The sequence below is a fragment of the Mirounga angustirostris genome, unplaced genomic scaffold (genome assembly GCF_029215605.1).
Source record: "Mirounga angustirostris isolate CCGP_5_RB_7025 unplaced genomic scaffold, mMirAng1.0.hap1 SCAF_13, whole genome shotgun sequence".
Lineage (NCBI taxonomy): Eukaryota > Metazoa > Chordata > Mammalia > Carnivora > Phocidae > Mirounga > Mirounga angustirostris.
This window is the reverse complement of record NW_026991721.1, coordinates 30625203-30642638: the sequence shown is the minus strand read 5'-3', so window position 1 is coordinate 30642638 and position 17436 is coordinate 30625203. Positions and strand designations below refer to the sequence as shown.

The following is a 17436-nucleotide window of genomic DNA, read 5'->3' as shown; positions in this document are numbered from 1 at the left end:
AATATAGTACAATACTGTACTTATATATAAGTATCCCTCGGTGGGATCTAGGGCAACACCCTAAAATGCAGGAAAACCTTTGAATGTTCATTCCGAGTGGGATAAATAAAGACAATCATTAGTCTCACATTGGTGGAAGTCAGGCTTTAATGCCCAAAATTACAAAAACAAAAAACTAACTTTCAAAATCTATGAAGATTTAGAACTGTGTATGAGGGGCTGTGGACCTGTACCATCTATTTTAAAAGTTTGTGTGAGGAATAAGTGAAAAATGCATTTAAAGCACTTATCACATGGATGAGTCCCCCAGAACGTGACTATTAATTAAGAGCTATGATTGATGGCCCCTTCCCAAAGATGGGACACTTTATAAAGCTTGCGACTAGAAGTTTCTCTTAAGGCATGGTTAAAAAGTCCTGATTCTATAACTTGTATCTCTGATATAACACCAAAGCTTTAATTAAGCAGTTATCTTAGATATTTGTAAGTTATTTAAATGTGAAAAAAACAAAGGATAATTTAAAATAAATTTCTTATGAACACTAATCCTTTTACAAATTATTAATCATAAATTCAACATTTACATGTATAGTTCTGCTTTAACTGTTTTGAAAACATGAATTTGCTCCACCACCACTGAGAGATCAGGGGAACACGAGCAGGGGGAGTGGGAGAGGGAGAAGCAGGCTTCCCGTGGTGCGGGGAGCCCGATGTGGGGCTCGATCCCAGGACTCTGGGATCATGACCTGAGCCGAAGGCAGACGCTTAACGACTGAGCCACCCAGGCGCCCCATAAACTTCCTTTTATTTTTTATTTTTTTTTATAAACTTCCTTTTAAAAATATTACTTTATAAAAACTAAAATTTGTTTTAATAAGGTCTTAATTTCATAAAAACGAATGAAAAAGATTAGTGGAGTTAGCATTGTGTCAAAAGAGATTATTTCAAACTAGTCAATAACTCTTTTGAGTTTAAATCCCTACCATATACCTCTATTCTTTAATCCTGTTAACTTTATAGTAATTATTAATCTAGAACATTGATTAAAGAGATATTACAATTAGGCTTTCTTTGACCTGATGCCCTGTTTTGGCAGAATATCCCAGGTGAGTCATGTTGTGTGGACTATACTCTGGACACTACGATATACAAATACTGAATGCTCCAACCTATTCTCAGAAATGGTGTTCAGAGTTAGTGAAAAGACACGGAGCATCCTTGAGGTTCCTCTCTGATCTGTGATGTAATTTGACACATAAAATTTATTAGTTCAGTTGTTACTAAGAGCAATCAATTTACAATAGCAGTACTTAGGAAATTCACACTTAAAAATTTTACAAAGATGCCCATGATGCTTTCAAATGTGAATAAAACAGCCAATTGCAAGACAGTATAAATAGTATGATACAATTTTTGTAAAAAACCAAGTATACAAGTTTGTATATCAGTAAAATAAATGACCTGTCAGGATACCTAAATTATCAGCAGTGGTTACAACTGGAATGATACTGGTAGAGAATAAGGAGGGAGCACATTTTTACCGTTTATAGCTCTTGTCACTTTTTCAAACAAGATATTTTTTAATAAAAATATATATCAACTATTTTAGTTTAAATCAATCTATGGTGCTATGGACTCTGAGAAACAAACTGAGGGTTCTAGAGGGGAGGGGTTGGGGGGATGGGTTAGCCTGGTGATGGTAGTAAAGAGGGCACATTCTGCATGGAGCACTGGGTGTTATATGCAAACAATGAATCATGGAACACTACATCAAAAACTAATGAGGTAATATAATGTGTGGTTACTAACATAGCATAATTAAAAAAAAAATCCATCTATGGTGTTAGAATAGGGTTACCCTGAGAGGGAAGTGGGAGTGGGACACAAGGGAGGCTTCTGGGATACAGATGATTTTCTCTTCCTTGATTACTGTTTACATGGATGTGTTCATTTTGTGAAAATTCACTGAGCTATATATTTATGATTAGTCTACTTTTTACATGAATAAAGTTCACTTAAAAATTGTTTTATGGTAACTTATTGAATAGCATTGTTCTAGTTTAAATGCATATATTTTCTCTTTAATCATATATTCAACAGTTTTCTTTCTTCAGATTCATTATGATTTCTTCCCCCTTTTTCCTTAACATGGTTGCATTGCAAATGCATTATTATTATGGAGGGCAAAATGCCTAGCTTATAAAAATGGCATGTAAGAAAATCACTCTCATACTCAGCCATAAAAAATGAGATCTTGCCATCTCAACATGGATGGACCTTGAGGGTATTACGGTAAGTGCAGTAAGTCAGACAAAGAAAAATGAATACCATATGATTTCACTTGTATGTGGAATCTTAAAAACAAAATAAGTGAACAAACAAACAAAGCAGAAACAGACCCATAAATACAGAGAACAACTGCTGGTTGACAGGGGAGAGGGGTGGGAGAAGGGGGAAAAAAAAATCGCTCATATCTTATGGTATGAAGTAGACCATGAGGTATGGTCACCGAATCCTGTTAACCTAATTCATCAGTACCTGGTAAAAGAGTATCTTTTGAAACACATAATTTCCTAAAACAGATGGAAAGGAAAAACAGGCAAAAGTGACGTTAAACAGGCAACACAGCTTGTTTCCTAAGATCAAGAGTCTCTTAGGGCTTGTCTCCTTCTCTGGTTTCGTCTTGTTTCATTTTCTCCTCTCTTCCCCTATGATCCTCTGCCTTGTTTCTTAAATTCCACAAACTGAGGGTTGCTGGAGGGGAGGTGGGTGGGGAGGATGAGGTAACTGGGTGATGGACATTGTGGAGGGTATGTGTTGAAATGAACACTGGGTATTATGTAAGACTGATGAATCACATGAAAAAAATAATACATGTTAATTAATTGAATTTAAATTAAAAAAAAGAAAAAAAAAACAGGCAACAGAGCTAAAGTCTTAATGACAAAGGGACCCCAAGGAAATTGTGTATGGTGGTTCTTCCTATGACAGACTCTGTGTGCACATCTATAAACATGGAACTACCAAAGTCAGAGTTGGAAGGAACTTCAAAGATCATTACTGCATCTCATACTCTCTCAACCAGATTTTAAGTTGAAAGACATGACTAAACTAAAAGACCTAAAATGTTTCAACTGGTTGTTAAGTGGTTGTTTGCTTTGGTGGAACAGTTCCCAGGCCACATAAAATTAAAAGTGTGTTTAATCAAGTATTTGTTGCATTCAGAAGATGAACAGGTCAAACAAGGCAGGTGAACAATATGATTTCGTTGCAGCTCTGTGTACTATACTTCCTATAGGAGAAGGAATGATTAAAACTGTCTCACTATCATTAGGAATATATGGATCATTTTCAGACTTGGTTCTAGTGCCATATATCCTGATCTAATCTGAAATACAAATCTACAAAATTCACATTTTATATAAAATAGTTGAAAGTGTGTAAGGGGTACTAACAAGACAGAAAAGCAAACACTGTAAAATCTGTATCTTTAATATACTGAGTAGCAAGGAACAATATTAGTATTTTATTCATGAAGACTACTTAAATAATCTTTACAACTTTATGGGCACATATATGTACATCTGTACATCAAAGTATTTTTGGAAAGGAAAGTCCTATATATGATTAAAATAATATACGACCAAATACATCCTGGGCCATAATTTTATCACTTCTAAATTCTCCTTGTTTAAAAAAAACTAAGGATAATTTAATTCACTATTTTCTAAAATGTCCTAATCAACTTGTTGTAGCATAGTAAAACTGACGTGCCACTATGCCTACTTAGGGATTATAAAGGGTAACAAATATTTTAGTAACTTTATTAAAACATAACCTTTTCTGTTGAAATTTAATATTTGCTTAGAATACAAAAGAACAAAACAGAGAATTTTATTTTCTGCTTGCTGAAGGTATTTGGGTAAACCTAGTTTTAAGATGGTCTTCTTTCAAAGGTTTTAAATAAGTTTCTGAAAGGGCACTGGCAACAAACCCTTTCAAAAGGAGACTTGTCAATTCCATTTTCCTTGATTTTGAAGTGACTTATCTTAGACTTCCTTTTGAAATACTTCTTCCAAATTTTCTAACCATGTTTGGCTTTACTTTATGGATGTTTCTTTTATAGTCTAGAGAAGAAATAAAAAGACATATAAATATGGTAAAAGTATTCAAAGGAATTTTCTCACTACTCATTCAAGTTATAAAAATTTGTTAAAATTACATACATAAGAAGAAAAATTTATCCTTAAAAATTCATAGTTGTTAACATGATTTAAAATATAACACGAAGGAAACATTAATAACATTGGTTTCAAAGTAGAAATTCATTTCTCCATATTGCCAACTGAGTTTTTAGTGTACGCATGTGTACACCCCCCCACCCCAGCAGGTATCAAATAACATCACTGAATAAACTACTGCATTTAATTTTAGTTCTTTTGAACTAATGCAAGGCTATTCTACAAGCATTGTTCTCTTTCTTTTTGGCAACATCACTTTTTTCCTCATTCTATGGGTTACTTCCCTAAGGCTTCTAAAATGCCATATTTTTCCTATTTTTAGGAGTATAATTTGCATCTAGTACTTTCTTAAGTGCTAATCCTGATCCCATAGCTCTTATTCCTTTTACTGCCACCTCTCAAATGTCCATTTCCTCTGGTTCTTCTCCAGCCTTCACAATGATTGTCTACTCAACCAAGTGTTGTTAAAACAGGTGCTGCTGACTTCTCTATGGCTGAGTCTAATCTCTTATCCATTTTCTTGTCACATTAGGTTTTAGTTTTAGGGGCACATATTCTCTTGACAGTATTCTTATTTCTTGGTAAATAGCAGTTACCTTCTTTCCCACTGATGTTCCTTTGTTTTTTTATTTGTACACTGTTAGTTGGAGAACTCAGTTGAATATATTCTAAGAAAGGCAGTCCCAGTTCTCTCCTTCCCTTAAACTAATACCTCTTTCTAAGTGTTCCATTATCCTTAACAATACATAATCTTTTAACCCAGCTTTAGCTCTTCTTTGCTCTTTGGCAAGCACTGCAGTTTAGTATCAACTCTTACTTCTTCCTATGTAGAATTACTTTATTCACCTCTCTTTATATATGAGATATTTGATGCATTTTATGCCATTCTTAGAAAATATGCATGTTAGAAAAACCAAATCTCTATTTGAGAAGTATCATAAATTTATTATTCAGCTGTAGAATTATGATTTCCTGGAGAATTTTTTAGGAGACAAATGGGGCAGTACATATCCATACCAACTGCACATACACACTGTTAAACATTACTAAGTTTGGCGTACTAAACCAAATAATCATAGTAAATTTTACGTTTCAGGACATTTTTGTTTGATTTTTAAAATGTGCACACAAGGCATTTCCACTGAACTTAAGGATGCCACTGGCTACTACAAGAAGTGAGGATTTATTAATACAGTTTGGCAAAGCTATTGAGAACTTTTATATTATTCTAATGAAAGAGCACTGACAGAAAAAAATAGCAATAATTTTCATGTTATTCTTAGAAACCCTCATTATCTCATGAAACCCCTTTAAATTCCAAGTGCTGTAATTATGAGTTCCTTTAGGGAAGAAACCAAACTGGGTCTTAATGATCTTGCTATCTGTCACAGAAACTAGCACATATCAGTGCATAGTAAATAAATACTTCTTAAATGAAGTCTTAGGAATTATAGTGTCAGAAAGACAGAGGTCTGGACACCAAGGCCTAGAAACTGGTTTGTGCTATATATCTCTAACTTCACTAAAGATGTGGTTTTGTTACTATAGATCCATGTCACCGCCATTTGCAATTGAGAGGATGTAGTCATAGCCATCAGCATCTTTTTCAACTTGATAATAGGAGTTACATTATGACTGTAACTAGGTACAGACTGAAGCCTGGCAATAATTGTACAAATGAGTCAGAGGGCAAATTATTAATAATAAGAGAGAAATTTCAAGTAGATAAAGTTTATCTGTAAAATATAATCATTAACCTATTAAATAATACATTTAGCTAATTATTTCAATTATTAAATTATTTACGAATTCTTCTGCAGTATGAGGCAATATGGATAACAAAAAGGATACAGAATATAGAGTTAGAAGTCTGGCTCCACCATGAAATATCTGTGTGATCTCGGGTATTTTCTATTTTGTGTCTTAACTTTTCTTTTCTGTAACATGGATAATCACACTTAACATCTAATAAACCAAATAATCATAGTAAATTTTACGTTTCAGGACATTTTTGTTTGATTTTTAAAATGTGCACACAAGGCATTTCCACTGAACTTAAGGATGCCACTGGCTGGTGATGAGCAGATAAAAGGAGATTCTAATGAAAACACTGTAAGAAAATGTAAAGTAGTATACATATGTTTGGTAATCATGTTATTAAATATCAAATTAAGGGCTGAGACATACCCACTGTTGGTCTGTTTTCTTGTAAGTCCTTTTCACTTGCATTATCTTGTCGAACACGTTTGGCAAATCCAGAATTTACCTCAGCAGTTAATGAAGTATTTGATGCAGAACTGTAAGGGAAAAATTTTTTATTTTAGTAAAGCATTTTTTATAAGTTCTTTTTTTCTCATTTTTTATAAGTTCTAATACATATATGCAATAAAGATTAAAGAGAAAGTAAAATAATAAAATAATAAGTTGCAAAATCACTTAAAAGTAATTGGAGGTACTAAATACCTTTTTGGCCCATAGGGAAATTTGTCATGATTTTAACGATGTTTATTCAAATTGGAGATTATGACTGTAGATGTATGTAACAATTCTGTAACAAAACATTTTCAGGGTGCTCTGCTAGAATACAAGCCAACACTATTATTCAAAGTGTAGAGATAAAAAGCATCTTGCAAGAGGTGAAAAACTAAGCTCATATTATAAACTTGGAGTGAGAACCTTAATCTGGGGAATATAAACAAGTGAGATTGTTTAGAAACCTTGTTTTCAAATCAAAGCATGGTAATAGGCTGAGAATCTCTCTCTGATTACTACAATTATAGAAACCGACATGAAAAGAATGAACTATTTTCATTTGTTTTATCTTAAAAAAATTTTATCAATCTCATATACTAAAGGGTCAAATTTCCAACTCAATTCCAGTTGACATATTACTACTAAACACCTACTACTGTGGCCTCATGTACAAATAAGTTAGGCAGTAATAACTCCTGTTCTGAAAACTTACATAATGAATATATGGTGGGGAGGGGGAAAAATAAGACAAATACACAAAATAATACAAGGTAAAGTAAAAGACAGTGCTATAGGTTTTCAAACTATAAGGGGCTGTAGGTTCCTGATTTTAAAAGTAGGAAAACAAAAAAACCAAAAAAACAACTGAAAGATTTTGTGGATGAGATGAATTTGATCTGGGCCCTGAAAAATAACAGTCCAATCATTCTTAACCCAAGGAGGATCAAGTTTTAACAGGCAGGGTTGGGATGAGTGAGGATCCCTCCTCCATACTGATTCAAATAAGCTAATTTTAGGGAGTTTCTGATTAAAAAAGATATCATATACCATTTTACAAGTTGATACTAGTTTGATTTTCAGTTGCATTAACACTTGGAGGCTTCCCTTTTATGGCAACAATTTGCTCTTCTGGTAATCCTAACCACATGGTAAACTGATGTGGGTGTGTTTGAGGAATAGGGAGAAGATGGATTTGTTGTATGGTTATCAAAAGTGGTCAGAAATGGCAATTTAATATGATAGCAAAGAAAAATAGGCAGGAGTACACTGAATGCTGGCAAAAAAACTCAACCTATGTACCTCAACTTTTCTAGAGCCTGTAAGAAAAATGATTATGGTGTAACCAATGGTAATTTTACCTACTCTGTTCAAGAATATAAATGATACCTACCCAAAATGGTAACAAAAAAGTACTAATATTATGAAAACAAGGAAATACAGTTGTAGAAAATCTCCATTCTTAAATGGTGCTAAATAAACTAAGTTACAATAATTCTGTTTTGGATACTAAACACCCTTTTTGGATAAGATATGTATCAGCTCTCTAAGGCAAAAATTCTTTTTTGGTCATTTGGTGATTTTTCTTCAAGTATACAGATCATTGTCATTGGTTACTTTTGATAAGTGTTGGTTTTTCCAACAATTTTTCTTAAAATTATCTTTATTATTTTATGGAATTATTTATCACTTTGCTTAGTTCTAGAACATCTGTGTTTACTAATAAATTGTTTTTTACTTGAAAATTAGGCTTTTGAATAAATCTATCTGAAAGAAACCTCATATTTCTAGGAATGAAAACAAAGCCTAATAAAATAAATTGTATATATATAAGTAAAATACATGCAAGCATTTTTTAGGATTTAGATAAAATAACCACTGGTGAGATGTTTAACATTCATGTTATAAATTTATTTTAGATTTACGTTGGATCATAAAATAAGACTTAAAATTATTCAAATTATGTTAAAGACTATATTAAGAAGAAATTTAAAGACTCTTCTAGTTATGTGCCAAATATATTTCCATAACTATTAATGAAAGTTAAGATTTAATCTTTTGTTCCCTTATATAAATAGTATGTTTCTGCTTAATTAACATATGCATATCATAGTCTTTCAGTTGAGATAATTTCTTGTTGGAACCATTAAATGTCTTTCAAAACAAACCAAAAATGTGTGACAAATGTGAGACTCATTTCTGGGTGCTAAGAAAGATTATGAAACAAACAAAAAACCAACTAACCAAATACACAAAGCAAACAGATCCCCCAAACTCTGATTAATATAATTTGTAAGTAAAATTTTATATACGGATATATTTGTATATTTGGTAGGCTGATTTAGTTAAAACAGTTTGCTACAGTGATATTAAATGAATTAAAATCATTAAAAATTTAGTATTCTCAATTTAAGTAGTGATTAAAAAATTGAGTTTTGTAGGTTTTTACAATATCCAGTGCTTTTGGACTCTAAATTTTTTTCAGAGAGAAAAACTGATACAACTGAATAAAATAGCTATACACCTGGAGCCTTCCCTTCATTTAAAAAAAAGTATTAGAATATACACACACATACACACACACACACACCCCTATAAATATGTACATAAAGCTGTTAAGTGGAAAATACCAGAGTTTATTACTCTCAAACTCATGTAGGTTTAATTGGGGAAAGGGAAGATTAAAAAAAAAAAGTAATTATGTACATTTCTAGCATTAATCTCTTTTAACCTTAGTTAATGGCAGGATCTAATTATTGGTACCAGAGGGAATGTAATAGAGCAATTAATAGGCTATGAGAAATCTTACTTTCTTTATATGTCCTTTAATATTATTTCACAATATTAGTTGCTCATGTGGAAGCTCTTTAATTCATCTCAAACCACTCTGAATATACAGTTTACATACCTAGACATTTCCTGAAAAACCATTTGATTTTGATAATGATTATGTGTACATTTTAAATTATTGTTAACTATAAGATTTTGCTACATCTTAGTTAACACAACAGAGTTGTGAAGAACCAGAAAAGTCACCAACACTAATTAAGGGAAAGAATAACACAATCCACACAATGAAAGTTAGTGATAAGATGATGATGGTTAGCTAGGCTCACTCATTAAATGACTGATACCCATACATGAGTCAGACAAATTGCTCCATTTAAATTTGTGCCATAGCAAAATACAGAATTTTAAATGTCATGGGTAGTTAGAGGCATTCTGGAAAAATCAGTCTATTAATTTTAAATCTACATTCCAAGACTCTGCTGTACTTTGGAGGGGAAAGGACAGACCTTAAATGCACCTATGAGATAATACTCTATGTGGCACAAATAGACTATTTGTAAATTTGTTTAGACTAGCCCAGATGATAACAGGTTCATGAAGGAAAATAGGAAACTTAAAGAGTTACCCTATCTTAGGTCTTATAGTCTTTTCCTCATAATCACATGTCAAAGAAAAAGAGGTAAAGCAAGTCAGAGCCATTTTACAATATAACCACTCACTGTATCTTGTGATTGCATTCAGTGTTGTGGGATATAAAGACTATATAATGGACTTTATGTCATATAATTCAGTATATTTAAGATTTTTCCTTGTCTTTGATTTTTAGCTGCTTTATTGCTATGTACCTAGGTATGTTTCTCTTTGTATTAATGTTGCTTGTAGTTAGCAGAACTTCTCGAATCTGTGGTTAGTTATCTTTTGTCAGTTTTGGAAAATTATTAGCCAGCATCTCCTTAAACACTGTTTTCCCCATTTTTTTTCTCATTTCTTTCTGGGACTCAAAATATATACATGCTAGACCTTTCTATGTCCCATATGTCTTTTTCACTCTTCTCCATATTTTCTATCTTATCCCTTTGTACATTGGTTTAGATATTTTTCTGTCAACCCTATCTTCCAGTTCACTAAACCCTCTTCTGCTGTGTCTAATCTATTAAATTATTTATTTATTCTTAATTTCAGTAGATTCTAATTTTTCAGTTCTAGAATATTCATTTGATTCATTTTAATACAATCCAGTTCTTTGGGAAATTGCCACTATTTTGTTGAACTTAATCACAGTTAAATTTTTAAAGTCCCTACCTGATAATTTTCTTATCCGAATCACTTGTGGATCTAGATTTTTAGTCATTTGGTTCTGTCTCGTGACATACTTGGTAATTTCTGCTTAAGTGCTAAACATGTGAAAAAACCCCAAAACTGTTGATGTCCTAGTTGGTATATTTCTCCAGAAGTGATTTAATTTTCTTCTGGCTAGCAGGCAGAACAGAGATAGATCACCTCGATCCAAAAGGGACTAAGTTGGTCTGAGGTCTTTTTCAGGCTTTCAAGAACTGGTCTATTTCCAGTTTGCCCTACTCCTAGAGCACAGGCCTTCAAGGGTTTCAAATAAAATCCTGGGGGGTTAACAAGCACCTTTTCTTCTCAATAATCCCTGAACAGTTTTTGTGTCCTAGCCCCATGAGAACGTTAACATTCTGCTTAATATTTTAGCTTCTTACAGCTTTGTTTCTTGGCCTCTTATGCCAGAGTTCAGAACATGGCAAATATCTTAACTGCAAAAGCTACACACAGAATTATTTTGTTTCCTAACTCAGTGAGACTGCTGATAGCTGTAGGCTTCCATTTTGTGCTTGGCTTCTATACTTGATGCCATGAGTTGGCAAATACTAAATGGAAAAATGAGGTAGAGAAGGTTTGGCTCTCTATAGCTTGTTTTCCTTTCCTCTGGATCTTAGACCTTCAGGTCCTGGCTGTCTTGGTTGGTCTCCAGTGCCTGGAAAGCAGCTGTTGCTTGTATTTTATCACCTTTTATCATTGTTTTTGATAGGTGGTTTGGTCTGATATAAGCTATATTGTTAAAGCCAGAAATAGAAGTCTCTTCACTCATTACATTTTAGTCATATATCAAAATCTATTAAAGTAATACAATTTTAGGACTGAAGAAATTCATTAATGTATAAAAAGAAAAATACCAAATGAGTAAAAGTTGTCACCAGAAGAAAAGTTATAATTAAATGACATTTTTGAAGGCCAGAAAACTTTTCAACTTATTTTTAATAATCTGAGATACGGAATACTTTATGTAAATAGCAAGTGAAATACTTGGGCTTTATCAAGATCTCCCTTTGATAATATAAATCCAGTGCCACATTCAGAGCAATTAATTATATGTTTTAAATATGAATTCACAGTTTCATACAAGAAATAAAAAGGAGCTGTAGGAATAGAGCTGTAGGAAACAAAGTATAAAGATGACCTTATGTGAGCACTGAGCCAGTTTATGGTTAATTGTACCTTGTTAACTTCCGTTTCCTTTTGGCAGCAGCAGTCATTGCCATGTAGGATGGTACTATGCTTGGTATAGGCAGAGGATGTTTAGTTGAGAATGAAGAAGAGGCAAGCCTGTATATTAGATTAAAAAAAATAAAAGGAGTAATTTTGATTTGTATTATGGAGAAAAGGGGGGCATACACTTTCATCATTACAATACCATTTTTTATGAATATATAAAGAAAAATATTATTCTAGACTATGAAGCCTCTCTCATTTGCCCTGGGGTTTTCTTTTCTCTTTTTTATATCATAAAAAGAGTTGCTCTTAAGAGATTTCTGCATCTTAACAGCATAGAAAGGTATCATTCTTCTCATATTTGGATTACTTGTGATTATACAGATGGAGTGTACAGGATAGGAAATGAGAATAAGTGAGACAAAATGAGAAGGATGTTTGCTTGGATGACATGTAGTCAACCGTACCTTAGAAGTATAATGATTCAGGGTAAGCTGAGGTTTGCTGAGCGTCAATTAAAAAAATGTGAGATTTCCTTTAGTGAACATATTAATAATTAATAATTAACATAGTAATCCTCCAATGATGGCTTATATCATCTAACTTTGGAGTATGTAGAACAAACTAAATATATCTTAAGGTTTCTTTTAGCTTATTGAGGGCAATCAACTAAGATATCAGATTAAAGACTTTAAAATATTGTGTTAGTGGATTAATATTTAGAAAGACATTAAATGAAGGTAAAACATTGACTTTTGTAATCAAGACTGCATACTTGACCCATGAAATAGACCTTAAATATAACTAAGGAAGAAAAAGAAAGCTATGGTTTAAAGGCTACGTAAATAACAAAACAAGAACAAAAACACAAGAAGAATTAGAAAATACTCTTTTTTGTACCCTTGTAAAATGTTATTGTTTGATAGTGATTCTTGTTCAGGTAATTTACTCTTCAAGCTCCTGATGTCTTCACATATAGTAAACGTAGAGTCCAAATCTTCCTGTCCATATTCTTTTCTCCTGCTGAGAGGAATATCTACTTCACATAACATTTTCAGAGAATTATCACTGTTTACGTTTGAGCTGATGGTCTGAAAACCTGTAGTATGTGATGATGGTTTTAATAACGTCACTAGAGATGAATTTTGAGATGTTTTTCTACAGTCTTCTGGTGTATACACAATAGGTTGAAGTTCTTTGCTGAGAGAATCATTGAGCTGCAAACTTTCAGACAGTGCAGACTTTTGGGGATGTTTTGCTTTCAAAGGAGAAGGCATTAGTTTTCTTCGGGTTCTTTTTTGTGGAGGAATTTTAAGTAGATTAGATTCACCTGAAGATGTGCCTATTCAATAAAATTGAAAAGAATCTCAGTAATGTCACCTAAATAGTTTTCCAATAACCCTATCAGTTAAACAACAACATCACCACCACCAATAATAAAGTACATTTTCTGCCAATTGATGAAAATTTAAAAGAAAGCTGGAAAGAAAAACAAAACATAAGTTATTGATAGTAACTCCAAATAATGTTAATGAACTAGTTATAAAGATATTTTAGAACAGAAATAATGGTTAATATCAATACTAATTTGTAGACATAGCAAAATTGAGGTTGGGGTAATCATGAAAACAAATTTCCAACAAATGCTAATGAAATTCGTGAGCAATTTCCAGCTTTTATATTTGACTTAGATTTAAGATAACAAAAAAGTATTCAACAATCATAGGTACAGAGATTAGTAACTTGTTCTACTATAAAATATCACCAGTTATTTGTTGAGTGGAAGTCTAGTCTAAATTAACAGGAATGGCAATAATCAATAAAATTCTAGGTGAATGAAAGAATTAAATCTGTTACGATCTCAGGTATGGTAGTTAATTAAGCATTCTGATTGTTTCCTATATCATACATAATTCATAGGTTTTCGAAAATTAGATTAATACCTTAAGATAAATGAACATAAGCTGAAGAGGTCAGAGTACTCTTACATGAACCTCATCACTCTGTACAAGTAAGTCTCCCAAATGTCAATAGGTCACTAAGTTTAATGAACTTTTCTTAGCCCTATCCTACAACTTCTGTAGCTTTTCAAATTTCCCTACTACCTCTCCAACATCTGTTACCTTGTCTTCCTTCATCTGGTAAGTATATATATTTCCCTAAAGAAATACACTCTTATTTGTAATTATCCTCTTGCCACTACTTTTTCAGTCACGTGGGTCCCAAATAACCAATTTTCATCATTTCCTCGCATTTTCCAACTTTCACCAATCCTAGCTCTCCTACACTTAAAATTAAGACATAATTCTGATTATGTCATTCTTCTGATTAAAGACTTCTGGTGATCTTTAACATAAACATGATATCCAGAGATTTTCAGTAGGGAAATTCCTGTTTCTTGGTCCAAAATTAAGAGACAAATTGTTTTGTTTAAACTTAAGTTTGAATTCCCATAATCTAGACATGCTTAAATATTTACCTCTCAAACATTTTTTTAAAATATATAAAGTAATGATTGATTGCATACATTAACAATAAACTTCATCAACTCGAGTGTGCTAATCTTGTATTTCTTAGTTCACTTTTTTCTGCTTTGCCTGTTCCATTCATGGTGAACTTCAGGTGCCTGACATGAAGTAACTTTGCTTCAAGTGTACTGTCCAGGAAAGAACTACAATGTGTATTTCTGCCCATGTTTTTAAATCATGCAATAAAATTCCCAACTGATGTTAGATTTGCTTTATGATAGAATACTAACTTAAATAACACTGAAAGCTGCATAAGTGTTATGTATCTCAATAAAGCAATTCAAACTCTCAACCAAGTTAGAAAATATAACAATCACCAACAGTACATGCATTATTCTTATTATGTTAGTTCATGATAGGCTCTGCTATGGCTAGGTTGACAATTACCCTCTAGGAAAGACAACTGAAAAACAGGAAGAAAAATATGATCCCTGTTCTACTAAGGAATTTTACTTTTCTGAGAACTAGATAAATGAGATCCAGATCTTAAAATAATTTTCCACTCCCTTTAACATGACATTTGTCAAATTTTCCATTACCAGATATTTTTATACTAATGCTGCAGTGTAAAGACAGTTACTTTTCTCCACTGTGCTGCTACCACCAATTTGGTGGCTATTAATAGCTGAAAGATTAACTTCTTTTCCCCTGAGAGGCAGCAGGGGTATATAGAAGATAGAAAACTATATCGAGGATAGAGAGCTGAATTGGGAGTCAGGAGACTTGGATTCTATTTCTGGCTTCAGCAACAACTCACTGAGTGACCTTGGACAACTCATTTAAGCAGTGTGGGCATTAATGCCCCCTAGAAAAAAGGGGAGAGTACCTTCATGTACAGGGAATTTTCTAGGATTAGATAATATCTATAAAATAATTAGAGTTCAAAGAAAGGCTCTAGAAATGTAAATATACTTCAACTGTTAGCATTACTACTTTCATAGAGAAAGTTATAATTTACTTTTCAGTATCTATCAATGCATAGTTATCATTAAAAGAACACATTTCAAACAATGTCTCACTTTCAGTTTATCAGATACCCAGTTTATCAAGGCTGATGATAAATTGTAATATAAATGAAAAATATTGTTAAAGCATGCACATCTAAGTGTTCTTTGAAAATGCAGGCTTCATAGCAATATTTTAAAACTTAAAACACAATGGAACATTAAATCTCAAGAGATATGGATTATCCAGAGTCACTTTTTTTTCTTGCACACAGTATCTAGAGAGGGATAATCCCTGGAGTGGCACTGGGCAAATTCTCAAGATGGTGGGCCACTTTTCTCCTACTGCTTGTAAAAAAACATGGAAATAGGGGCCTTCCATAAGACACTAAAGAAATATCCACCTGTTCTCCGGGATAATCTGAATATACACCCAACATCAAATTTTGATATATCAGACTAACAGTTTGTCAGTGAAATCAATAGCAATGTTGTAATGATGTATCTCTAGCTATAATTCTGCTCTCCTGGAAGGATAAAAATGGTAACTTGAAGGAGAAACATGGAGATGTGGTAGTTAGTATAGATTCAAACACCACTGTTTTCCTGAGCCTGGAAGAAGAGATGCTACAAACATAAAGCATATGCAAAACACAAATCCAGAGGGTTCTTTTCTTTTTATCCTTTCAATTATTAGATACATAAAATAATAAGAAAACAGATGGTCAATTCAGGACTACTAGGCTGACTTGTTGCTCAGAAAGGTTCAGGAGATAACCTGAGCAAAAACAAGATTTAAAAATTTAAATACAGGGGCGCCTGGGTGGCTCAGTCGTTAAGCGTCTGCCTTCGGCTCAGGTCATGATCCCAGGGTCCTGGGATCGAGTCCCACATCGGGCTCCCTCCTCGGGGGGAAGCCTGCTTCTCCCTCTCCCCCTCCCGCTGCTTGTGTTCCTGCTCTCGCTATCTCTGTCTCTGTCAAATAAATAAATAAAATCTTTAAAAAAAAAAAAAAAAAAAAAAAAAAAAATTTAAATACAAACTCAACAGTCACTCTATTGTAACTACAGTGGGATTATGTCTCCATTTAATCCATGAAAAGTAAAAGAACACAATAAGCTGATACTTCAGTTTGAATATGTTTTCCAGAATATATAAATGCAATTATATAATAAACATTCTCCTTTAGCTAATTAGGTGATAAAGTACATTAAATGGGTATGGCAAGCTGGAGTGTTGGGTTAGGGGCACTGCACATTTTAACAGGCTTTCAGAAACATTGAGTATGCTAGCTCTATGTCTATAAAAGAGATCTGCTGTACTTTTCCATTAGAGGATGTACAGTAACTTTCCAGAAGACAAGGCTTGGGGTAGTTGTAGTTTCCCCTGATTCAGCCTGGGAAAATACTATCTAACAAGATTCTGTGATTCTTGGGCCTACAGAGTGGAAATGATAAAAAAGGAACCTGGAAACAAATAATACATTATATGTTAAAAAAAAAAAGAAGAAGATAGCAGGAAGGGAAAAATGAACGGGGGGAAATCGGAGGGGGAGATGAACCATGAGAGACTATGGACTCTGAGAAACAAACTGAGGGTTCTAGAGGGGAGGGGGGTGGGGGGATGGGTTAGCCCGGTGATGGGTATTAAAGAGGGCACGTACTGCATGGAGCACTCGGTGTTATATGCAAACAATGAATCATGGAACACTATATCAAAAACTAATGATGTAATATATGGTGATTAACATAACATAAAAAAAAAAAAGGAACCTGGAGGCAGATTATGATTCCTTTAAAAAGACTTCATAAAATGAGAAAAGGAATCATGTAGTTACAGACTTTCAGGACAAGGGACTCTAATAGATGATGATAGTCAATAAAATACCTCAGTAATGTGGGTGTCACACAGGAGAGGATAGAAAATTAAAATGCATTGTTATAAGGTAGGCTCTTAAAAAGTGGGATAAAATGATTAGTAGCCACTTGGGAGGATAGCAAGTCTTCTCTCCTGGGCCTTTCATCTAAAAAAAAAGCCCACTACACCATATATTTGAGTATAGAAGGTAGTGGGTAGCAATGTATCTTATGGTCTAGAAAAAGCAGTTTTGGGACTTTAACTCTCTAACACATTGTGGGTATACTGCATTTCTAACGACCTGAAATGATTATG

The 17436-nt window shown here is 33.2% G+C and overlaps 1 protein-coding gene across 2 annotated transcripts in view; it reads right to left on the bottom strand.

The window, feature by feature from the left end:
• Positions 1 to 583: 583 nt before the first annotated feature.
• Positions 584 to 17436, bottom strand: part of KIF18A (kinesin family member 18A) — a 97401-nt gene continuing 80548 nt past the window's right edge. Inside the window, exons 14-17 of one of the 2 annotated variants that reach the window (XM_064576724.1) lie at positions 12693 to 13134; positions 11799 to 11906; positions 6429 to 6538; positions 584 to 4127 (exon numbers count right to left, since the gene is read on the bottom strand). In XM_064576724.1, the coding sequence (XP_064432794.1) occupies positions 4045 to 4127; positions 6429 to 6538; positions 11799 to 11906; positions 12693 to 13134 (743 nt within the window). In that variant the 3' untranslated portion in view covers positions 584 to 4044. The remainder of the gene's footprint in view (positions 4128 to 6428; positions 6539 to 11798; positions 11907 to 12692; positions 13135 to 17436) is intronic. The other variant, XM_064576723.1, reaches the window with a different exon arrangement.